Source organism: Saimiri boliviensis, chromosome 19 (assembly GCF_048565385.1).
Source record: "Saimiri boliviensis isolate mSaiBol1 chromosome 19, mSaiBol1.pri, whole genome shotgun sequence".
NCBI lineage: Eukaryota > Metazoa > Chordata > Mammalia > Primates > Cebidae > Saimiri > Saimiri boliviensis.
Window position 1 is genome coordinate 20,268,300 of NC_133467.1, and position 25,463 is coordinate 20,293,762.

Below are 25,463 nucleotides of genomic sequence, written 5' to 3' on the forward strand. Positions count from 1 at the left end.
GACAATTCTAGGTCTTGGTGCTCTCTCTTTTCTTTTTTTGCACAAGCTGTTCCTTCCTTTTATGGTATCCTTAATTAACTACCTTCTTTAGAAGTAAATTCTTATTCTTTCTAGAAGATCCAGCTCAAATATTACCATTTCTGTGATGCTTTCTCATCTCCACAGAGCAGTTTCCTCCTCTAAGTTTACATCTCTATTAAAATTCTGTTAATGTTGTTTAAAAAAAAATACATATACATATATATATATATATATATATATATATATATATATATATATATGTATATGTATTTTTTTTTTTTTAACAGAGTCTCACTCTGTTGCCCAGGCTGGAGTTGTAGTGTGGTCTTGGCTCACTGCAACCTCCGCCACACAGGTTCAAGCAATTCTCCTGCCTCAGCCTCCCAAGTAGCTGGGATTAAACAGGCACCTACCTTCATGCCTGGCTAATTTTTTTTTTGTATATTTAGTAGAGATGGGGTTTCACCATATTGGGCAGGGTGGTCTCCAACTCCTGACTTCGTGATCCACCCGCCTCGGCCTCCCAAAGTGCTGGGATTACAGACATGAGCCACAGCGCCCAGCCAATTAATTAATTATATGTCAGAGATGAAGTCTTGCCCTGTCTTCCGGGCTGGAGTACATTGGTGCAATCACAGCTCACTGCATCCTTAAATACCTAGGCTCAAGTGGTCCTCCTGCCTCCATCTCCCAAAGTGCTGGGATTACAGGCATGAGCCACTGCACCAGGCTAATGTTGTATCATGATATCTGTTTTCATCATTTGATCTGTTTCACACAATAAAGAGGAATAAAGTGGTATTATAAAAAGGTTTTATGTATGAATGAACAAATTTCTACAATCAGACTCTGTTTTCTATTTATATATTTAAGGAAAGTTGGAAGAATTACATTACAAAATATTTTTTTATCTCTAAATAAAATGATTAAAAATAACATCTTGGGAGTTATGTTGTTGGTAAAAACTATGGATTGGTGTAACTCTAAGGACAAAAATTTGTCAATGTCTACCAAAATTTAAAAATGTACATACTCTTTAGGCAATTCTAAATCTAAAACCGTATTCTATACGCACACATTTGGGCAAAAGCCACCTACAAGGATATTCACTGCAGACAGAACTGGTTGTAACAGCAAAACAGTTAAAATCAATGTTGCTCAAATGGGACTGGTTAACTAAGGTGCACATAGACAGTGGAATACTATATAACTATTAAAAGGAATAAGGTGAGTTTATGTGCATTTGTTAAAATTTACAAAATAATTTGTCAAGTGAATAAAGATACAGAAGAATGTGCACAATATGCTGACATTAGTGTCTTTTTAAATGCATTTTATTTTCTTATTTTTATTTATTTTAAGAGATTGGGTCTCTGTTACCCAAGCAGGAGTGCAGTGGCATGATCACCACAGTCTCATACTGCTGGGCTCAAGCAATCCTCCTGCTTCAGCCTCCTGAGTAGCTGGGATTACAAGTGTGAACCACTGTGCCCTGCAATATTAGTGTCTTTTTTTTTTTTTTTTTTTTTTTTTTTTGAGACAGTGTCTCACTCTGTTGCCCAGGTTGAAATGTAGTGGTGTGATCACGGCTCACTGCAACCTCTGCCTCACAGACTCAAGTGATCCTCTCACCTCAGCCTCCTGAGTAGCTAGAACTTTAGGCACCTGCCACGATACTTGGCTAAATTTTTTTGTTTGTTTCCTTTTTGTAGAGATGGGGTTTTGTCATGTTGCCCAGGCTGGCCTGGTCTTGAACTCCTGGGCTCAAGGGATCTGTCCATCTTAGCCTCCCAAAGTGCTGGGATTATAACATATTGAGAAAGAGCATTATAAAATTCTAGGGTTGGAAGGGCCTGTTTAATTGTCTATATTTTCTCAGACATTGTTTCTATTTTTCTATGGACTAAGTTATTATGTCTGATAACTTAAGACATGTGCTCAGCCATCTTTTCTTTTCTTTTCTTTTCTTTTCTTTTTTTTTTTTTGAGATGGAGTTTTGCTCTTGTTACCCAGGCTGGAGTGCAATGGCACGATCTCGGCTCACCGCAACCTCCGCCTCCTGGGTTCAGGCAATTCTCCTGCCTCAGCCTCCTGAGTAGCTGGGATTACAGGCACGTGCCACCATGCCCAGCTAATTTTTTGTATTTTTAGTAGAGACGGGGTTTCACCATGTTGACCAGGATGGTCTCGATCTCTCGACCTCGTGATCCACCCGCCTCGGCCTCCCAAAGTGCTGGGATTACAGGCTTGAGCCACTGTGCCTGGCCTCATCTTTTCTTTTTAAAAGCCACTAACGTTGCCCAGGTATAGTGGCTCATGCCCGTAATCCCAGCACTTTGGGAGGGCAAGGCAGGCGGACTGCTTGAGCCCAGGAGTTTGAGACCAGCCTGGGTAACACGGCAAAACCCTATCTCTATAAAATAAAAATTAAAAAAATAAAAAGAGAAGACATCAAATATATATATATATATATATATATATATATATATATATATATATATTTGTGTAGGAACTACAATGGCTCTGAAAGAATACATAATAACCTGCTTACAGTGGTTGCCTTTGGAGAGAACTGGGAGCTGGGGACAGCACTGGGAGACTTAACTTTTTACTGAATATCCATTTTATCTTTTAAATTTTGCATTGTATATGCAAATGAAGTAAATAAATGATGTAATGAAACTTTACTAATAAAATGCCAATTGATTTCATGAAACTTTATAATCAAGAAATTAGAAAACCTTTAACAATAATTTTCAGTCTTTTCTTGTTCATAGTTTTTTTTTTTTTTTTGATTGGTAAAGTCTGTAGAGATTGTTCAGTCCTATTCAAACAATTATTCAGGAATCATTAGGTGCTAGTGATACAAATATATGAAGACATCAGACTCAAAGAGCTCACAATCTAGTAGGCAGAATGAACATGTATTCAAATAATCTCGATAGAAAAAATTACTTCTCACTCAAAGCTTCTTTAGTAGCAGCTGAGTATAAACCCAATATTACAGAGACTGCCTTCTGGGTTGCATCAGCAAAAATGACAGCCCAGTAAGAAAAGGATAGAAAGGTATGACCACAATTGAATGTAGGAAGCAGGTGAAAGATCAGAGACCAATGTGAGTAGGCTAGGCTCTGGCCAACTGATGGTGATGAAGAAAGAGCTGTAACTTAACAATTAACAGCATTAGAATTATCCAATATGATTTTGAATAGCTGACAGTATTATGTAATAAAGGAAGAAAAAAAGAGCAGGTATGAATGATTAAGCAAATATTTTATATAGAAACTACTGATAAACCAAAAACATTCCCACACTGCCATTCTTTTAAAAAATAATAAGCTCTTATTTTAGCAATTACATAAGAGATGACATTTTATGGTAGCTGGAGACACAATCTCATCTTTTGCAATAATATTAGAATTGAATTGATGAAGCATTTAATATATGTTGTTAATTTTTTCATGTACATTGTGGTAAAATATTCCTATTATAGAGTAAAACATCAACAAGATAATGTATTTTTCATCTTGATAACATCTTTTCATCTAGAGATCTTAAAGCATTTGCAAATGTTCATTCATCTCCAATATCCTGGTCAAGATACACTAAAGAGGTAAACTGGGGTACAGAGAAGATGAACGGTTCAATGTCAACTGATAAATAACAGATTTGGAAAAAGATATACATTCTGATTCTTGCTCCAATTTCTGAGTTATAAGTCATATTCCCATTATAAAATGTTTCTTCTCTTAAAAGAACTGCAAAAGTTGTTAAATAAGAAATGATTAAATAGAGTTCAATAAATAGAAAACAAATTTAAAAACAACAAAAAAAGAACTGGGCTGATCTTGTATCAATAAAGAGTCTAGTCTCATTTGATAGAACATATTGAGAAAGGGCATTATTAAATTCCAGGGTTGGAAGGGCCTATTTAATTGTCTATATATTCCCAGACATTGTTTCTATTTTTCTATGGACTAAATTATGTCTAATACCTTTTTTAGTTCTTATACAATCTCCCCTGCAATGCAGCTATTTTAATTAACAGAACAAATATGAGTAGGCTTTATTATTATTGAACATTAAGGAAATAACCAAAACCATAATTAGGCATGCAGTACACTGTATTATAAATAATTATGATTCTTATATGGCAACAGAATTCTCTACATTTTATAGGGGACTGAAGATTATAATAAATTCACATAGTATCATAGTGAACTTAATGATTTACTGTAAAAAAAGACCTTGAAAAAAGGAAAATTAAGTGTTTAACAGTGTATACAATCCACAGCACTTTTCAGAAATTTAACTTCTATATTTTACTCTATTAAAAAGCTATTAATTCTTAATATTACTTTTGATTTATTTTAGAACAAGACTCATTAGTTGCGAGCAGAATTTATTACAATTGAAACTCTTTTTTAAAAATTTAAATTATTACATGATGAATTTTAATGAGTGAAACCAAAGATTTTCTTCCTAAATGCCTACCTGCGCATTGGCTTTCCTTCCATGCACCATGAAAAGTACCCTTCACCACACTTTAAAGCCAAACCTAAGACAACAGAAAAGCAGGAAATTAATAAAAGTGATTTCTGATCTTTACAGCAACAATCTTTATAGAATCATTTCACTCATTTCGTCAGTTATCAAAAGTTTCCTATCTTATTATACCACAGGCCTTTTGCAGATTGCACAGTAACTTAAAATAATAAATTTAGGATTACTATCCTTACTGTGCATGCTAAAACGATTAATGTAAAGGTAAGGGAAAGTATGCTAAATAGTCCCGACTGTTAGATCAGTCTTGCTTCTCTTCAAAAAGTGCTTGGACATATTTAACTGTGATCTCGCCATCAAGTAAATTTACAGAGCAATCACCAGATACCCACAGCAGTACTAACCTGATAGATCACATATGGAACACGCTGCTTTAACAACGGATCTGAAGGTTGTTAACTTGTCCGGCAGTGACAGGAAAAGGAGGCGTCAGCATTCGCCTTTACAAACAACTCCGATTCCAACAGCCCAGGGAGCTTGAACAGGGCAGGGAAAGTATGGCTCCAGACTAACACTACTTATAAGCATTTCCTTCAGTCCCCGAAACAATGTTCACTACCCACGTAGCAGATTTCGCCAGGTTCCAAGGGCTAAATGGGGGCGCACACTACTTTCTTCCTTCCCTGAATTCCAAACACTGTCTGGAGAAGCTGTCCAGGGAGCGGAACCCCAGCACTACCAGGCAGGACACTGCCCAGGGCCTCCTCTGGCTACGAGACAGGCTGTCAGCCCGAGAGAGCGCACTCCGGAGCTCCGCGAGGCCCGGCCCCGGCGCCCCAACAGCCTCTTCCCGGAGCCGTCTGACAAGCGACCGACGAAGCACGGCCCTGACCCCATGGGGCAGCTCAGCAACTTGGGACCACATATTTGCAAAGCGAGCCCTGGAGCGCTGCGCGCTGTTCCTCGCTCTAAGGCGGCTGGCTCACTTACCGGCTTTGACACTTTGTTCTCTGCCGCAGCCTCCACTGTCTACTCCGCCCTCCACTCCTCTCTGCCTCCTCTTCTACTGCTGTTAGCGCAGGCAAAATGCCGCTCTTAAAGCTATTTCCTTTCCCTTCACCCGCCCATGTCCAGAAGCAGGAAGTAGTCCTATTCCTAAATCGTTCCCGCAGGAACCCACATAGTCCGCCAAGGGGTTCCGGTACGGCTCCGGAAGTAGTCGGGCTCTGTGCTGGGGAATTCAGGTAACCTCACAGGTTGTTTATCCTCACGGGGGTTCCTTGTATTTCGAGAGTAACCATTTTTTGAGTTCACTGAGGAACTGGCAGCATTTGAATACTGAAGCCCCCTCTTCTTTGTTTTCGTCAGCGAAGGCGGTAGAAAGACTGGAGTAGTCACAGAAAGCTAGGAATTTTTTCTTTGTAGTCGGTGGGTCTCCTTTTGGCACAATGTTCCTAATTGTGGATTGGATTATTGCATGCACACATGGGTTGGCATAATTTATCTGTCAGGCCCCTACTATGTGCAAGGTGCAGAAGATACATAGACAGATCAGAGATAAACCTGACCCTCCAGATTTCCCACAATTGAGCTTTCAAGACACCAGGGTTTTATCCAGGCTCTAAGGCTGTGTCAGTTTGCCCTTTCTACTTTGTATTCAGCACCAGACACTTCACCAAACACATCTTCTGTGGATTCACTTTAGGGAGGGAAGAGTATATTTTCTTTAAAAAAATTTTTTTTCAGTAGCAAGCAGAGTCAAAAAAGTGTATTTTTCAAGTTATCTTTTCCTCCAGATTTTCCCATAGCACACAGCCACTTGATTTTTACTGTATAGTTAATGTTTAGAAAACAAGTGATAGAAGTGTAAGGTGGGGATTACAATTTCAGGAACGTCAGAGAAAGACTGTTGCTGATTTCCTGATAAGTATACTAGGCTAAGTAATAACCAGATTTTATTTAACTGTTCTTTACATAGAGGTTTGTCCAGTTGTTTCTGAGGGGAAAGGATACCTCTTGTTAATTAGTTTGTAGTGGAAAACGCATGGCCTTTATATCCAGATGTAATGGCCCGATAGATTATTCTTGCCTGCTTCCCGGATACAGCTGATTTTTCCAGGTATAGGAATTGCGATAGAGAAAGAGTTTTACACAACACTGAGTAGAAAAATGGAAGACGTTTTATTATTACGAATATCAGTTTTATTAGTATTCAGATTGGCTTCCTGGAACATTTGGGGGCTAGGGTTTTTTTCAAAGGTAGTTTGGGGAAAGAGGTAGGGGTGGCTAGGCAATGGGTGCTTGCTGCTGACTGATTGCGGGTATAGGAGATGGTCCTCCTGCCTACTGAGTTGTTTCTGGGTGGAGCCACGGGAACAGTTGGTGGGTCCAGGTGGAGCCATCGGGGTAGTTAAACATACAAGAAACTTAAAAAGATACCTCAAAAGGCCAATCTTAGAATCTACAATAGTGTTGTTATCTGCAGGAGTAATTGGGAGAAGTTGCTTATCTTGTGACTTCTGGAATAATGACTGGCAATCATTTATGTCTACACCTTAACAGAATTCAGGCTCATTTATCCCCCTTGTCTGGTAGTTTCTCAGTAGCTTTACAAAGGCAGTTGAGTTTTGGGGAAGAACTATAATTATTAAACCATTAAACTAAATGTCTCTCAAAGTTATCTTGGCTTAAGCCCAGGAATAATTAAGGGCAGACTGAAAGCTAAAGACAAGATGGGGTTTGGCCAGATCAGATCTCCCCCACTGCCATAATTTTTTCACTGATAGAATTTTTGCAAAGGCGGTTTCAGTTTGCAAAGCTGATTTCACAGATACACATAGGTACACATCCTAGACCAATAACCGACTAGCTTTGTAATCTTATTCAAAATTTTTACTGCATGTGTATAAGTGATATATATACACATGTAGTAAAATTATTTTTCATATTAAAAACTTTACATAAGTGGCATCAAAGCATATGTATTCTTTTGCAACTTGCATTTTCCACTCAGCATTCTGTTTGTAACATTTGTCCATGTTGATCAATGCAGGTCCAATTCTGTGATTCTCAAAGTGTGGTCCTGGAACAGCGGTATCAGCATCGTTTGGGAAATGCCAACCCTTGAGCCCCATTACAGACCTATTGAATTGAAAACTGAAGGTAGGACCCAGTAATTTGTGTTCTAACAATTTCTTCAGATGATTATAGTGCATGTTAAAGTTTGAGAACTACTGCACTACTTTATTTATTTTCACTGCTAATTAGTATTCCATTATATGAATATACCATAGATTTAAAAAAAATGTACATATGTAAGTGTTTCTTTGGGGTATGTACCTAGAAGTAAAATTGCTGGGTTGTATGCTATGCATAGCTTCAACTGTATTAGCACTAGACAAATTGCTCTCTAAAGTCATTATTCTATTTCAATAATAATATACGAGCAAATACGTAGCATGTTATATTAAGTCATCAATACATTAGTCCTCTCAAGGTAGGATCTATTATCATCATTCCAATTTCACAGATGGCACCAAGATGTTAACGTAAGTTGCCCAAAGTCACATAGCTAGTTATGAAATAGAGCAAGAACTTGAAACCATACACAATGGCTCTAGAGTCTGTGCTTTCAGCTACAGTGCTGTGTTATCTCTCTATTACAAGTGTTTGAGGGGTTTTGTTGGTCTATTTATCATCACAGTTGGTGTTTTCCAACTTTAAATTTGTTTTTGCCAATTGGATGGGTATAAAATGATAATTCATTTTGGTTTAGATGTTTATTTCTCTCATTACTGTTCAAATATTTTTCATACGTGAAAGTGGCATTCAGATTTCCCTTTTATGAATTGCTTTTTTGTAAAAGGTATCTTGACAGTGACTTTTACTTTCTTCCGTAATATGAATTATACTATATTTATAATTCATAGTATAGGTATGAAAATGTTACTATATGGTATAAAAATGTTACTAAAAATGCTGCTAACCAAATACTGATTTTAAAACTCCTGTGGAGGATAAGAGCAGTCCCTCCTATTTTTGTAATTCTGTGATTCACTCCCCAGCCCACTGCAATCTGGTCTGTGCTTCTGCTACTCTGTTTCTTTTAAACGTGAAGTTCAGTGTGAATCAATCCTTTTTATTTATGTCAAGACCTAGAGAAAATTGGAGGTTTCTGCAGTCACTAAATGTTTTTAATAAATCTCTTAAAAAAAAAAAAAAAAGAAATGTGTATGTGGTAAACTTGGCATTTGCAGTAATTACAGTTTTTCTGTCACCTGAGTAAGACTTTGCCCTTTGGGAGCCTGAATTTATTGTTGAAAAGACACATAAAATAGATTTTACCTAGACTGGGTATGTGAAAGGAAAATATCTTGGGCCCCCAAGTCACTAAGCTAAAGGGAAAAGTCAAGCTGGGAACTGCTTAGGGCAAACCTGCCTCCCATTCTTTTCAAAGTCACCCCTCTCTACTCATTGAGATCAATGTATATCTGATTGCCTCCTGTGGAGAGACCAATCAGAAACTTAAAATAATGCAACAATTTGTCTCTTATCTACCTATGACCTGGAAACCCCCTCCCTGCTTCAAGTTGTCCCACCTTTCCAGACCGAACCAATGTTCATCTTACATATATGTTGATTGATATCTCATATCTCCCTAAAATGTGTAAACCCAAACTGTGCTCTGACCACCTTGGGCATATGCCATCAGGACCTCCTGAGGCTGTGTCACAGTGTGTGTCCTCAACCTTGGCAAAATAAACTTTCTAAATTAACTGAGACCTATCTTAGATTTTCGGGGTTCACAGGTGTGAGGTAGTGACAACAGCCAAATAATTCTTCAGGGGTTGCTGAGCTTAACTTATAGTTCAATCAAAAATTATATCTTGTTTTCCATGTATAAAATACAGTGGTTGGACCTAAGGTTTAGTGGTAGGCAAGACCACAGGCCCATTGTTTGTGGAAATTACTTTTTTTTTTTTTTCTTTTTTTGAAGCAGGGTCTCAATCTGTTACCCAGGCTGGAGTGCAGTAGCACAATCACAGCTCACTGTTGCCTTCACCTCCTGGGCTCAAGTGATCCTCTCACCTTGCTACAGTAGGTACCTAGCCAGGCATGCGTGAGGCAGGAGAGGGCTTCCCCTGCACCTTACCAGGAATGTCAGGCAACCATCGGGTGATGGTCAGACAGTTGTCATGCTCTCTCTCTAATATAATAATTGGTTGCAACAAACACTAGGGAAAGGCAGTTTTCCAATAGATAAAACACCTTAAACTGGTGGCAGCTTCTCAATAAGATCTCAGGAATGGAGTGAGTGGGGTCCAGCATGTGCATTAAAGGGCAAAATGGCAGTGTTTAACTGGTATAACCTTCCAGGGACATTCCACCAGAATGGGAAGAATGCCTCAAGTGAGCATGTGTACAACTCCAGTAAAACCACTCTGCATGCTTCCCTCCCAAGCACTAGCAGGCAATTGCACGTGCTCACAACCCACCCCAAGGGAAGAATCAGGGGAGAAGGAATGCAAGACCCCAGAAGTATGCCAGCAAATAAAACACTAAGTCAAAAGGTCAAACACTGTGACCACAGGCATGTTCTACCATGCCCAGCTATTTTTTTTTTTTTTTTTTTTTTTTTTTTTTTTTTTTTTTTGTAGAGATGAGGTCTCACCGTGTAGCCCAGGCTGGTCTTGAACTCTTGGGCTCAAGTGATCCTCTTACCTTGGCCTCTCAAAGTGCTGGGATTAGAGACATGAGCCACCACACTCAGTGAATTTTTATTCTTGAGGAGACAGTATAAAATTGAACCATGAATTACACAATTAGTTGTTCAATTACAATTGGGGTAATTGAAAGTGATCTACTGGGTGCTAAGAAAACATCTAGTAGAGTGGCTTATGCCTGTAATCTCAGCTCTTTGGGAGACTGAGGAAGAAGGATTGCTTGAGCCCAGTAATTTAAAACCAGCTTGGGCAACATAGGGAGACTTTGTCTCTACAAAAAAATTAAAAATTAGCTGAGCATGGTGTCACACACCTGTAGTCCCAGCTACTTGGGAGGCTGAGATGGGAGGATCTCTTGAGCCCGGAGTTTGAAGCTGCAGTGGCTGTGATTGTGCCATTACACTTCAGTCTGGGCAACAGAGTGAGAGCCTGTCTGAAAGGAAAAAAAAAGAAAAAAGGAAAGAAAACATCTAGTAGGGTGCCCACAGATGGTCTAGAGTGTAACAAAAAGTGTGGTGTGCAGCCTTTAAGGTGGCCTGAAATCTTCTCTGCCTCTTGGTGTTCATGCCCTCATGTAATCCCCTCCTTTGAGTGTGAGCTGAACCTAGTGACTAACAAATGGCATATGGCAAAAGTGATGGAATGGTATTTCTAAGATTAGGTTACAAAAGGACTGTGGTTTCTGTCTCAGATGTCATCTCTCCCTGGCTTTCTTTGAGGGAAGTCAACTGCCCTGTGGTGAGCTTTGGTCAAGGAACTGAGAGGCTTCTGGCCATCAGCAAGGAACTGAAGGTCTCAGTCCAAGAGCCCACAAAGAGCTGAATCCTGCCATTAGCAACGTGAGTGAGCTTGGGAGTGAATCTTCTCCCATTGAGCCTCTAGATAAAACTGTGGACAGCCTGAATAAAACCTCATGAATTGGAAGGGAAGGAGGAATGTTCCAGGGAAAGACACTAAACCCAGAGAGGCAAGGACAGGTTGGTCAGGGTGCACTGGGGAGAGTGGCATGACACAAAGTTGGTGAAATTGGAAAGCATTTTGGAAAGTTCAGGAATAGAGCAAGAAGAATGAGCACAAATAAGACAATGACCAAGAATTTTCCTAGTTTTCTTGATGCTGCTACAGAATTCTAGGTGTTACATGGTGGTACAGCAGAGAGCACTATGATGGGACCCAGAAGACCAGGGTCCCAGTGCTAACCCTGTGATCTCAAGCCATCACTTGGTCATTGTGGTTCTCAGTTTTCTCATCTATTAGATGGAATCTAAATCCTTTACAATATCTCAGTCGAGCGTTATTAGTTATATGAAACCTATAGGGGGAAAACTATAAAACATTCCTGAAATAAGCAAAAGTAGATTTGAGCAGATAGAAAGTCATTCCATGTTATTGGATAAGTTGACTCAGTTTCATAAAGATAACAGTACCCCATAATATATAAATTTAATGCAATCCAGTGTCTTTGTTTGTTTGTGCTTCTATAGCAAAATACCTTAGAATAGGTAATTTACCAAGTACAGAATTTATTTTCCTATAGTTCTGGAGGCTGGGAGGCCCCAGATCAAGGCACTAGCTTTGTCAGTGTCTGACAAAGGCTGCTCTGTGCTTCCAAGATGTTGTCCTGCTGCTGCCTCCTGTGGAGGAGATGAATGCTGTTTCCACACATGGCAGAAAAGTAAGAGAATGTTCCTTCAAACCTGAGCCATAAGGGAGCTAATCGCATTTGTGAGGGTGGAGCCTTCATGACTTAATTACCTCCCCAAAGCCATACGTATTAATGTCACATTTAGGAATACATTTCAACATGAAATTTGTAGAGGATACCATCCATTAGTCAAACCATAGCACCAAGTAAAATCAACATCAGAGGTTTTACAGAACTGGATACGTTGATTATAAAGTTAATATGGAAGAAAAGACAAATGAGAATAACCGGAAATACACTAAAAATAGAAACAGCTGAGAGGAGGGTTAACCCTAAGAGACATCCTTAAAATATGTTCTAAAACCTCTATAATTAAAACTGGGGTTTGGGCATATAAACAGATAAATGCAGCAGGGTAAGAAATCCAGAAATAGACCTTAGAACATATGGAAATTTAATATGTGATCTCAGATCAGCGGGGCAATAGGGACTGTTTAATAAATGATGCTGATACAACCATGGAAACATATGAAATTGGATTTCTTTATATAATCAGTTAGACTTCACTGCAGTCTCAACAAAGTCCTCTGAAGACCCTACTGAGCCTGGGATGGTCCTTTGTATTTGCTACAAGTTGGAGTAAGAAGTCTGGTTCTTTATACCCCACACCAATCAAATGTATTTGAAATCTTAAAGTAATAATGAAAGTGTGAAAATAATATAATAAAATATGGGTGAATTTCTTTAAAGTGGAGAGGTTGGGCATGGTGGTTCATGTAATCCCAGCACTTTGGGAGGCCAAGATGAGCAGATCACCTGAGGTCAGGAGTTTGAGACCAGCCTGGCCAACATTGTGAAACCCCTATCTCTATTAAAAACACAAAAATTAGCTGTGCGTGGTGGCAGGTGCCTGTAATCCAAGCTACTCAGGAGGCTGAGGCATGAGAATTACTTGAACCTGCAGTGAGCTGAGATTGCTCCACTGTGCTCCAGCCTGGATGACCAAGACTTGATCTCAAAAAACAAAAAGAAAAAAGGAACAAGGAAGATCTCTTAATGGCATACTCTTCAGGCATATTGTAGTGTTTATAGCATGCTAATTTTGATTAAGAAAGAGGCAGAAATACAATGTGAGTGTATATAAGTGTATATTTATTTGTAGTTTAAAATTTTACATATATACATTTATAAATAAATTGAACAATAAATGGAGAGTTAATAAAAATAGTTTTCTATAGGGAAAAGGAGAGATGAGGGTAGAAAGGTTAGGGGTGGCAGCCAGATTTTGTAAACTTTGAGCTTTATATTTTTATTTATTAAATGTTCTTCATGATTAAAAAAAATCGCTTAAGCAAAATCTTTCTTTCTCCTTCCTTCCTTCCTTCCTTCCTTCCTTCCTTCTTTCCTTCTTTCTATCTCACTTTGTCACCTAGGCTAAAGTGCAGTGGTGCAAACATGGCTCACTGCAACCTCAATCTCCTGGGGTCAACTGAGTCTCCTGCTTTTGCCCCACAAATAGCTGGGAATACAGGTCATGCCACCACACCTGCCCAATTTTTGTATTTTTTTTTTTTTTCTGTAGAGACAGTTTTACCAAGTTTCCCAGGCTGGTTTCGAATTTGTGAGCTCAAGTGATCCACCCGCTTAGGCTCCCAAAGTACTGGAATTAACAGGTGTGAGCCCCACACCTGGCCCTCTATTTTTATTTAAATAAAATTGTATTACTTAATATTATTTTTATTTTAATAAAATTAAACACTCTTTAATAAATTTCCTGCATACTAAACTTCTCAGACTATGCTTTCTGAGGAGTCCAACTGCAACAATTGGTGTCAGGAGTGGTTCAAGAAAGCAGTCACAATAATGGGAATTTGGTGTGGGATCAGTTGCTTCCAGGTTAGCGATGAGAATATCAACACTTGCGGTAGAAAGATAGTCTTTGGGACAATTAAAGTGCAATTGTTAAAACTTTCACTGCTGATGCCAGCATAATATTCTGTACACTGCAGAAGGTCTCTTCTTTTGCCTTTTGGTAACTGGCTTAGTAGATTTTATGTTTAATAAAAAAATTCCTGTGCCATTGTTATTAAGTTTTGGTTTGCTTAGGAAAAAAACTGCTACTAATTTTTTTTTTTTTTAGACAGAGTCTCGCTGTATTGTCAGGCTGGCATGCAGTGGTGCTATCCCGGCTCACTGCAACTCCTGTTTTCTGGTTTCAAGAAATTCTCCTGCTTCAGCCTCCCGAGTAGTTGGGACTACAGGCACGCACCACCACGCCCAGCTAATTTTTTGTACTTTTAGTAGAGACGGAGTTTCACTGTGTTGGCCAGGATGGTCTCCATCTCTTGACCTCGTGATCTGCCCTCCTCAGCCTCTAAAAGTGCTGGGATTACAGGCGTGAGCCACCGTGCCAGGCCTTTTTAAAAAAAGAATTAAGGTTATTACATCTGTGTATCTTTCTGTATGTGCTTTTAAAGTACTTGTAACATTAAGTTACAGGGCTTTGACTCCTGGGTCAAAAATGGACACAAAGCCCTGCTAAAGGTGATCCACATGCTTTGGCTTCCCAAAGTGCTGGGATTACAGACATGAGCCACTGTGCCCGGCCTGAATTCTAATTTTTCTTGGCTACAAGCCTGCAAAATAATGTTTTCAATATTTTTCCTTCTTTTTTCCCCATTTTTCCTAATTTAAAGTCACTGAAAACTAAGCTATACCTTTGTAAAGCCCTGCAAACTGAAGCTAACCAACTTAAACTTCAGAGGAAAATAATAGCAACCTATTTACATACATAAGCCAGTTTCTTACTTGCCTACTAATATATGGACTTCACAGCAACATGGCCTATATTGATTTTCCAGGATTGGTCTTTTGTTTGTTGTTGCTTTTCTTCCTCCCTGCCCATTTTCTCTTCGTAGGACATAAGACTCCACAGCCTTCTAAAAATGAACTTTCCTAATAACTTGGGTTTTACCCATCTAGGAATAAACCATCCTAGCCATGAGAGATCAGACAAAACCTGAAACCAGAGACTCATTTTCTTTTAATATGCTTTGTCCAAAAGATTTTAAAAAAGAAAAGGGGGGCAAATTCGGGCAGCTCCCTTACAGACGAGACAAGCCGCACACTACAGACTTCTGGGAAGAGTGATAAGACTCACAGAAGTCAGAGGGGAGGGAGAAAAAAGGGAGGGAGTGGGGTGGCTAATTGATAAATGGAAAGAAAGTTTCGCCATTGGGAAATCAAAACTTAAAGTGGGAAAGGGGACAAGATGTAACCTTAAAAGGGGATAATAAAACTTAGGCAACATTGAGGAAGATTGTAACTCCATAGTACTCAGCCTATAAGGAACCAGGGCAGAGACTGGCACACTAGGTGACAAACTGCTTGTTGAAACTGCACTGGGTGTGCCTGCTCATCAGACACCTGATCTCCCAAGACCATTATTAAAAAGTCTCACTTTTGCTGTCCTTCATGCCTCTAGGTCCATTCTTTGGGTTTGGACAGGTGAGTGTGTTTCTCACATCACGTAACTCCCGAGATCTGAGGGGGAAGCAGCTGCTAACCAGTTTCAGGTGTTTTCTATCTATTGGGAGCGTGCCTCTTCGTGGCACTGGCTGCAACCAATTATTACTTTAGAGAGACAGTTAACAACTGTTTATCACCTGATGGTTGCCTGACATTCCTGGTGGGGGAGAGGGGAGCCTGCTCTGCTCATGCCTGGGCTAGCTACCTACTGTAACAATGGAGAAGTTTTGCTTGGGCCTTAGGTCAAATACTCATTTCAAAACTAGGCTATTCAAACTTCAGCACAAATGTTGAGAGCCCTCTAAATCATTTACCTACTCCTTAATGGATTGCTGGTAGAAACAGTAAAGAAATGAATATTTTCCTTTCACTTGCCTTCAGCACAAAAAATTTCTTGTCTTCACTGTGTGATGCATATGAACATTTATATAATTACTAGGTATGCCTGGCCCTGCTCTGCTGGTTTCTTTCCAACCCCTTGTACTTCCAACTCCATCGCTTCCCCCCTTTTAAAATTGTGTTTTGCATCTTGAATTTCTGAATCAAAAGGGATATAGTCTCCAAGCTGCTTCTGCTCCTATAGTAGTTGGCACTTGTGAGGAGGTCGCCTGAAACGCTTCTTGTCGGTGACAATGACCATAAACCATGGGAGAAATATATTCAATAACTAGAACATTAAGTAAGGGGTTATTAATACAATCTTTTGTAGTTTTTAGAATGCAACCTCGTATTTCCAAAAAATTCTTTCGTTTAAACGTCAAAGACAAAACAAGCCAACAGCCCATATGCACAACTTATTTTTAAACTGTACAACAAATACAGACCGCATTACAGAAAATTTACGAAACAAAGAAAAAACCGACACGCCACCCAGAGACTGAAATGATCTAGATTAATTCCTGGCTGTTTTTCCCTTCTCTCTTCCCGCGCCTTTGCCACCAAGAACAACCTTCGCGCGCTGCCGGAACCGCGGCGCAGGGGGAGGCGCTGCCTCGCGCGCGGTGCGCCGTTGCCATGGTAGCTGCGGAGGCTGGGACCCGGGTGTGGTGAGTCTAGGGTCCTGGCGCCTTGGACTGGGGTGGGCACTCGGGTAGGGGTGCGAGGGGGTAGACGGGCATCTTCCCTCCAGGCTGCTCGGGCAGGGCTGGAGGAGAGTGGGCTTCAATCACAGCGTCCTCAGACTCTGCTTCTGTCCAGCCAGAGCTTTGTGCACCGGTCCCCTACCCCGCGGGCGGCCGCGAGGGATGGCAGAAGGTCCCCAGGGAATTCAGTCCGAAGAGCAAACTCTGGTGTCCTGAAGTGTCCGTTGCCCTCTCGAGGGACCTCATGAATCACCTGGCGGCGCTGCCACTTTCTGCATCCTGTTTCTCAGGCCTTTCCTTTGTTTAACCCTGTGTGCCCAGGGCTGCCCTTGGGGTCTTTCTCTTTGAGCTGGGATTTAGAAATCCTTAAAGGACTACATTTTTTTTTTTTTTAAAGAAAAAAATCAGATGGCTTAAAAGGCACGTAAGGATCTACTCCTCTATCACAACTTCAGGCTGCTTCGCCTGCCTCCTTGCCCTTTGTTTATGCTCTTCCCGTTACCTGGACTGTCCTTTTTTCTCTCATTTAAGACTCCTACTTTTCAATATGGAGGTTTCACCTTTTCTTGGAAACCTTTCTGAGACCGCCTCCCGGAATTGAAAGTAGATGTCCACTGTCTTTACTCTCAAAGCACTCTTTGCCTGCCTCCATTGTATCCTTGCTCTCGCCCTGTCATTGCTGATTTACTTGTGTCTTCCTTACTAAACTGTGAGAGCCTATGGGATAGGGGCTGTGATCTATGTGATTTTCTATTGTGCCTCAAAAGCATTCGCATTCTATAGTTAAAAAGAAAAGTTTATAGATTTATTTTTCTACACTTATTTAGTAAGGCAGACCAGGTGCTGTCCTCATTTCAGAAAAGTCAATTAGTAACAGAATCAAGGCTAAGGCAATGCCATTCTGCCTTCATAGTTCCAGCCCTTCCATAGTTCCCTCTTCCCTTCCATGCTCATATTCTCTGTGAAACTTTAGTTATATGTAGCAGGGTTATAATTTTGATGTATGTTACTACTTTTGTGGGAAAAGAAAATGTAATTTATTTTTGTATGTGACTGACCTAGTTCCTTTCATGAGCATTCATTTACTGGTTATTAGGAAAGAATCTAAATGCCCAATTGATTTTAAAGTTTAGCTTGATCTAGAATTGATTTCTTTGGCTAGTGTTTCTCTTAAATACAAATGTTTCGGTTCTCAGGTATCCTCTTGGATTCTTTCCTTGAGATGGTGCCCTGGCTATGTGGATGCATGTGGATGGCTCATGGAATCAGTTATGGGGATGAGTCAGGGTCCCTTTGCTTTCCCTTGGCTGTGGGGTGATGTTCTGGTATACCAGGTGCTTTTGGTTCTAACCTTTGGTTTATATACCTTGTGAACAGGTTTTTCCTGGTTTGATCAGGACTCAGTAGAGCTCCCAGCTCACTCAGTTGCACAGAGTTCCTGCTGTGACTTCCCTTCAGCCCTGACTGGAGTGATATGCTCTACAGCTGTCCCTCCCTGCAAAGCCTCCTTTCCCTGCTATAGCAACTGTCTTCACTGTATGATTCCCTATCTTCACTGTGTGATGCACGTGAACATTTATATAATTACTAGGTGTGCCTGGCCCTTCCCTGCTGTTTTCTTTCAAGCCCCTTGTCTCTCCACCTCCATCGCTTCCCCCTCTTTTTAAAGTTGTGTTTTGCATCTTGAATTTCTGAATCAAGAGGGATATAGTCTCCAAGTTTCTTCTGCTTCTGTGGTAGTAGAAGGCGAGTAGTAGGGACAAGCCCCCAGCAAGCCTTCCCTGTTTCTAGGTCTCATGGATATCCTAAGGCAGTGCCCTCAAACTTTGTTGTCTCAGGACTCCATTTCACTCCTAAAAAATGATCCTGAACAGCTTGCCTTTGTGTGAGTTGTATCTATCAATATAGTTGTAAGAATTAGAAATTAAACTGAGGATTTTGAAAATGTTTATTAATTCTTTAAAAAATAACAAACTCAGGCCGGGCGCGGTGGCTCAAGCCTGTAATCCCAGCACTTTGGGAGGCCAAGGCAGGTGGATCACAAGGTCAAGAGATCGAGACCATCCTGGTCAACATGGTGAAACCCCGTCTCTACTAAAAATACAAAAAATTAGCTGGGCATGGTGGTGTGTGCCTGTAATCCCAGCTACTCAGGAGGCTGAGGCAGGAGAATTGCCTGAACCCAGGAGGCAGAGGTTGCGGTGAGCCGAGATCGCGCCATTGCACTCCAGCCTGGGCAACAAGAGCGAAACTCCGTCTCAAAAAAAAAAAAAAAAGAAAAAAAGAAAAGAAAAGAAAAAATAACGAACTCCCATGTTGACATAAATTATATATTTTTCATAAAAATAATTATTTTCTAAAAAGAATTAGTGAGAAAGTGACATTGTTTTACATTTCTGCAAATGTCTTTAATTTCTGGCTTAATGGGAGACAGTTTCTTATGTCTGCTTCTACAGTCAGTCTGTTGCAATATGTTGTTTTGAAATATGTAAAGAAAATTCCTCCTTACATAGATATATAATTGGAAAAGGGAGGAGTATTTTAATTGCTTTTTCAGATAATTGTGCATATTTTTGTGATTGTACCAGAACTCTACAAGTGGTAGTTTCTTTTTTTTTTTTTGAGACGGAGTTTCGCTCTTGTTACCCAGGCTGGAGTACAATGGCGCGATCTTGGCTCACCGCAACCTCCACCTTCTGGGTTCAGGCAATTCTCCTGCCTCAGCCTCCTGAGTAGCTGGGATTATAGGCACGCGCCACCATGCCCAGCTAATTTTTTGTATTTTTAGTAGAGACGGGGTTTCACCATGTTGACCAGGTTGGTCTCGATCTCTCGACCTTGTGATCCACCCAAAGTGCTGGGATTACAGGCTTGAGCCACCGCGCCCGGCCTTTTTTTTTTTTTTTTTTTTTTTTTTTGAGGCAAAATCTTACTCTGTTGCCCAGGCTGAAGTGCAGTGACGTGCTATCAGCTCACTGCAACCTCTGCCGCTCAGATTTAATTGATTCTCCTGTCTATGTCTCCCGAATAGCTAGGATTATAGGTGCCTGCCACCATGCCTGGCTTATTTTTGTATTTTTAGTAGAGACAGGGTTTCACCATATTGGCCAGGCTGGTCTCAAACTCCTGACCTCAGGTGATCCACCCACTTTGCCTCCCAAAGTGCTGGGATCACTGGCATGAGTCACTGTGCCTGGCCTACAAGTGGTAGTTTCTTAAAGGCTAATTGCAATGTGGGATTTGAAGCCATGTCAATGAAATTTTCATACTGTGTTACATTAAAATCTATTTGTCTTATCTTTGGATCTTTTACCCATGTTTGATAATGGAAAATGGCGGAGAAGTGAAGCTGATTTTGTAAAGGAGAAAAGCAGTCATTAGCAAAATGTTGGTTCATTTATGTTTCATGCTGTAATATTTTTAAAAGCCTACTGTCATTAATGTCACCTTGGATCTTATCATAAAAGTATTGGGAAGCTGTTGGCTAACACATAACCAATATGAGTTTTCTAAAATGCAAATTGTAGCTGGGCATGGTGGCTCACACTTGTAACCTCAGCATTTTCGGAGCCTGAGGTGGGAGGATTGCTAAAGGTTAGGAGTTTGAGACCACTGTGGGCAACATAGCTAGACCCCGCTGTCTCTACAAAAAAATTAAAAAATTAGCCTGATGTGATGGCACGCATCTATAGTCAAGCTACTCAGAAAGCTGAGTTGGGAGGATTGCTTGAGTCTGGGAGCTCAGGCTGTAGTGAGCCGTGATGGCACCACTGTACTTCAGCTTGAGTGACAGAGTGAGACTGTGTCTGAAAAAAAAAAAAAAATTAAAATGCTAATTACATTAGAGTTCTTCAGAGAAACAGAATCAATATAATATATATAGTCCTCTGTATCTGTGGATTTAAACTAATCCTGGATCTAAAATATTTGGAAAAAACATGGGGGGTTGTGTCTGTACTTAACATATATAGACTTTTTTTCTTGTCATTATTCCCTAAGCAATACAGTATAACAGCTATTTACATTGCAGTTGGTATTATAACTAATCTAGATTTGACATATATGGGATGATGTGTGTAGTTATGCAAATACTACACCATTTTATACAAGGCAGTTGAGCATCCATGGATTTTGATATCTATGGGGGTAGAGAGTTCCAGAATCAATCCCCCCATGGATACTGAGGGATACCTGTATATATGAATAAATATAGAATAATTTATTATAAGGAATTGGCTCATGTGATTATGGAGGCTGAGAAATTTCAAGATCTGCCTTCAGCAAGCTGGTGATCCAGGAGAGCCATTGGTATAGTTTCAATCCAAGTCTGAGGGGCTGAGAAACAGGAAAGCTGATAGTATAAGTTCTAGTCCCAGCCCGCGCCTGAAGGCAGATGCCCAGCTTGAAAACAGGCAGAGAGAGTGAATTCTCCCTTACTCAATCTTTTGTTGTATTCAGGCCTAGTTATTTTTCGTAAACTATGTTTTTTTTCCTCTTTTTGTTAGCACATAATGTGTTTAAAATGAATTAATACATACTTTATTTCTGGGTTTTTTTGTTTTTTTGTTTTGGATATGGGGTCTTGCTCACCCAGGCTGGAGTGCAGTGGCATGATCATGGCTCACTGCAGACTCTGCCTCCTGGGCTCAGGCAGTTCTCTCACCTTAACCTTCCAAGTAGCTGGGACCACAGGCATGTGCCACCATGCTCAGCTAATTTTTTTTTTTTTTTGTATTTTTTGTCGAGATGGGATTTCAGCATGTTGCCCAGGCTGGTCTTGAACTCCTGAACTCAAATGATCCACTCACCTCAGTCCTCCAAAATACTGGGATTACAGGTGTGAGCCACTGTACCCAGCCTCAGTTTTAATTTCTAATATAAATATTAGTAGATATAACCCACATAAACAAAAATTATTTGGGGTTCTCAATTTTTAAGACTGTAAAGAGCCCTGAAATAAAAGAATTTGAGAACCTCTGTCCTCATTATGTTGGTTCTGGGTTGATGTTGGAAATTAAGCTCCATTCAAGGGTATAGCAAGAATAGCTATGAGTATTCTGGCCCAAATTATAGTTCAAGATTTTATCTAGTTTGTCTCTAAATCTCTGGATTAATCTGGAATCAGACTGATCTCTAGATGTGTAATAATAATGTGTTGGTAATCAAGTGTCTCGTGGTAGTAGGGTAGAAAATTATTTATTCATACCCTGCATAGGAATAAACTATGGAATGTTCAAAAAAGAAAAAAAGAAGAGCTGGGCCTGGTGTCATGGGCCTGTAGTCCTAGCTAGTTGGGAGGTAGAGGCAGGAGGATTGTGAGCCCAGCTACTTGGGATCCAGGACAGGAGAATAGCTTGAATCCAGGAGTTCTAGACCAGCCTATGCCATATAGCAAGACCTTGGGTTTTTTTTTTTTTTTTTTTTTTTTTTTAAACGGAAGAAAATAAATAGTAGTAGTATCATCTTTTCCTTGCTTCGTGGTTGGTTGATTTTGTGTGAGGATTGATGATCATCTAATAATGATGATGGTAGCTCTATTTATTAAGTGTTCCCCATGTGCTTGGCATGTACATCATCTAATTTATTTTAACTCTTAGAACGATCATAGACTAGGCTCTAGTGTCATTCCTACAAGAGAGTAAGTAAATTGCCCAGTATTATGCGGCTAATAAATTGCAGAATTGGATTGTGAACCCAAGTCTCTCTGACTCTAAAACCCATTGCTTTTGGCTACAAAAGAAAGCACTGGGAATTGCAAGCTTGACTTTAAGAGTTACTGAATATATACAACTTGTTAAGAATTGTGGTAAGTCTGAAAGTAACACAAAGAAATGTAAAGCTTGATTCCTGCCCCCAGCAAGTTTACAACCTAATTGGATAGATGTCTTGGATACTTGAAGCAATCAGAAAATAATATGATATTTGATAGGTTGTGTTGTATAGACTATACATAATGGCCTTTGGAGTTCAGAATATTGAGAGGGCAGTGTACACTCGAAAGGAATAAGAAAAGTTTTAGGAAGGAAGTGGGTTTATAGCTTGGTCTAAATAGAATTTGGGTAGTTGAAATGTAGGAGATGTAAAACTATGCTAGTCTCATAGCAGGAATACCTATGAAACAAAAATAATACTTTCTCAGTATCTCCAAGGTCTCATGGCTGGGTCCCTGCTGTGCCAGTGAAAGGCATTCCAAACACATCTGGCCTCTATTCTCCAAGGTTTGAATATGGATATCTTTAGAAGAAGTGTTCCAAAAGATCACAACTACTATTAATAGAGTGTCAAAATTATTGTCTAATAATAGTGGACACTTTTGAGAGTGAAAGTAGATGCTATTAAAAATTATACCACCAAAACAGATATAACAGGAACTGTCCTGTGTACATTGGGACATATGTCACCCAAGCTATTAACTATAAACACAAGCTGTTTAACTTCTGTTAGAGTCCTTCTTGATTTCCTGGTATAGTCTCCATAGCGCTTATTTGAGACTTATGCTTTTACACACTGTGGGTTGCATCCCATTTAGTGGGTCATGTAGTCAATTTAGTAGGTGGCACCCAGTCCTAAAAAAATAGAATGGGACAAAAACAGTGATATGTTACCTGTAGTAAAAAGAAATATTGCTTTGTTTAAAAAGACATATATATGTACAAATATAGCCATATATGCAATGTATCAGCATAAAATTGTCCATTATTACCAATCAATAATTATGTAATTACTCTCTTACATATAAAATTAAAATGAAATGTCATAAACTAATATGTATTATAACAGCAATAATTTATACAAGATAATAAAGTAATATGTATGTATTTGAAGAGAACAACCACCTCATGGTCTAAATTATCCTTGCAAGCTGCAGCCATTATATTTGAAATCCAGTGAGAAAGAATTAAATATTCCTGGAATTTGTAATCTGTACATCTCCTTACATCATATTGCTTAGTATTTGGACATGTGGCCACACCATATTATAAGAGAGACTGGAAAATAGTCTTATTCCACCATAAAGATTAGTTAAAAAAAAAAAAAGACTTGTTAAAAGAAAAGAGGGTAGGGTTCTATTCCAAAAGAAAAGGAGTTGAGATTTTGGGGAAGACGACTAGTGATCATTAGGAGACTGAAAATGAGGAAACCAAGGAACTGTGGAGGTTCAGACCACAAGAACCACAGCATGTTCTCATAGCAGGAGGTTTGATCGGCATACTGTTTCTGTACTTAGATGAATGCCCTTCAACTAGCTTCATTTCCTTGTGTCCCTTGTTAAAGAGTCAGACTCATGGGATGGAGCCCCTGGTTGGTTGAGCTTAAATAATGTGCCTGCCCCCAGGCTTGCGCTGAGAGGGAAAAAAGAAGAATCTTGCTTCTTTGTCTTCTGTTGTAGGAAGTTAGCTATATCTTTTATTAGAATTCTCTGAAACTGAGATAGGAGTGCTTTAAAGAAGTCATGTGTGTGTATGTTTGTGTTTGTGTTTGTGTGTGTGTGTTTGTGTTGGAAGGGTGAGGAGTTCTATGTCAGACACTGAAGAATTAAGTTTCCACTATAAGTTTTCATTTTCATTGTGTAAAATGAAAGAGTTGAACTAAACAATCTCAAATATAAGACATGGAATCAATCTTACAGTTGAGTCATGGTTAATTAGATAACTCAACTCCCATTTCCAACCCCTGTCTACCTTGCTTGCCTCTATCATAGAGGCTGGAAAAATCGAGAAACTTTCTTTTTTTTTCCTCTTCTATCTTTTTTTTTGACATGGAGTCTTGCTCTGTCGTCCAGGCTGGAGTGCAGTGTTGCAATCTCCGCTCACTGCAGCCTCTGCCCGCTGTGTTCTAGTGATTCTTCTGCCTCAGTCTCCTGGTAGCTGGGATTACAGGCACATGCCACCACGTCTGGCTAATTTTTGGTTTTTTAGTAGAGACAGGATTTCACCATGTTGGCCAGGCTGGTCTCAAACTCCTGACCTCAGGTGATCCACCCACCTCAGCCTCCCAAAGTCCTGGGATTACAGGGATGAGCCACTGTGCCTGGAATTTTCTCTCCTCTTAAAGAAGGGGTAGCCATACGACATTGCACAGTCTGGCCTTTGAGGTACAGCTGGAAGTTTGCTGGGACTTGTTAGGAAAGATTTTTGTTTTGCTTTCCCCTTAAGAGGGATTGGAGGGATTGATATCACTGGCATCCTCTAGGGGATTCTCCATTCTTCCTGCCATCAATTAAGATGAGATTCCAGGAGTTATAACATGAGGTAAGAGTTGTGAAAATGAAAGTCTCTTACACACTGAGTATGCTGGAATAGAGTGATAGAAAGAGATTGGATCTATATTTTTGAGCTGCTGAACCATCTCCATTTTTAAATTTCTCACATGTGAAAAGAATCTCTTGCTTTTAAATAGTCTTATTTGGCTTTTCTATTATTTCTGTGTCAAAGAATCCCTAACAGCTTATAATAGAGAAGATTCTGATATTCTACCAAATTAAAATGCATTTCAAAATTATCTTTCCACTCTTATCCTATTTATTTTCTTTACTTCACTGTAGAGCTAAATGACGGTTTTCTTTCAGCACTCTTTAGGACTGTTGTTTCTTCTTTCTTTTTTTTTTCATCAATAACTGCATCTGCAGGGACTGTTGTTTCTTTCTTTCTTTCTTTCCTTCCTTCCTTCCTTCCTTCCTTCTTTCTTTCTTTCTTTCTTCTTTCTTTCCTTCCTTCCTTCCTTCTTTCTTCTCTTCTCTTCTCTTCTCTTCTCTTCTCTTCTCTTCTCTTCTCTTCTCTTCTCTCTTCTCTTCTCCTCCCCTCCCCTCCCCTCCCCTCCCCTCCCCTCCCCTCCCCTCCCCTCCCCTCCCCTCCCCTCCCCTCCCCTCCCCTCCCCTCCTCTCCTCTCCTTTCTTCTTTTTGAGATGGAGTTTCACTCTTGTTACCCAGCCTGGAGTGCAATGGCATGATCTTGGCTCAC

At 39.9% G+C, this 25,463-nt stretch overlaps 2 protein-coding genes across 7 annotated transcripts in view; one reads left to right on the forward strand and one right to left on the reverse strand.

The window, feature by feature from the left end:
* KLHL20 (kelch like family member 20) overlaps positions 1-5,674 on the reverse strand; it is a 39,149-nt gene extending 33,475 nt beyond the window's left edge. For 3 of the 4 annotated variants that reach the window (XM_003925353.4, XM_074390121.1, XM_074390119.1), the window contains exons 1-2: positions 5,515-5,674; positions 4,516-4,579 (exon numbers count right to left, since the gene is read on the reverse strand). In XM_003925353.4, the coding sequence (XP_003925402.1) occupies positions 4,516-4,538 (23 nt within the window). In that variant the 5' untranslated portion in view covers positions 4,539-4,579; positions 5,515-5,674. Of the gene's footprint in view, positions 1-4,515; positions 4,580-4,928; positions 5,061-5,514 lie in introns of all 4 variants that reach the window. The other variant, XM_074390120.1, reaches the window with a different exon arrangement.
* A 41-nt stretch (positions 5,675-5,715) lies between these two features.
* The window catches only part of ANKRD45 (ankyrin repeat domain 45), a 62,841-nt gene continuing 43,093 nt past the window's right edge, over positions 5,716-25,463 (forward strand). Inside the window, exons 1-3 of one of the 3 annotated variants that reach the window (XM_074390025.1) lie at positions 5,716-5,768; positions 7,577-7,686; positions 16,364-16,466. The gene's annotated coding sequence lies outside the window, so the exon portion shown is untranslated. Of the gene's footprint in view, positions 5,769-5,790; positions 5,953-7,576; positions 7,687-16,363; positions 16,467-25,463 lie in introns of those variants that run through there. The other 2 variants (XM_074390026.1, XM_039459990.2) reach the window with 2 other exon arrangements.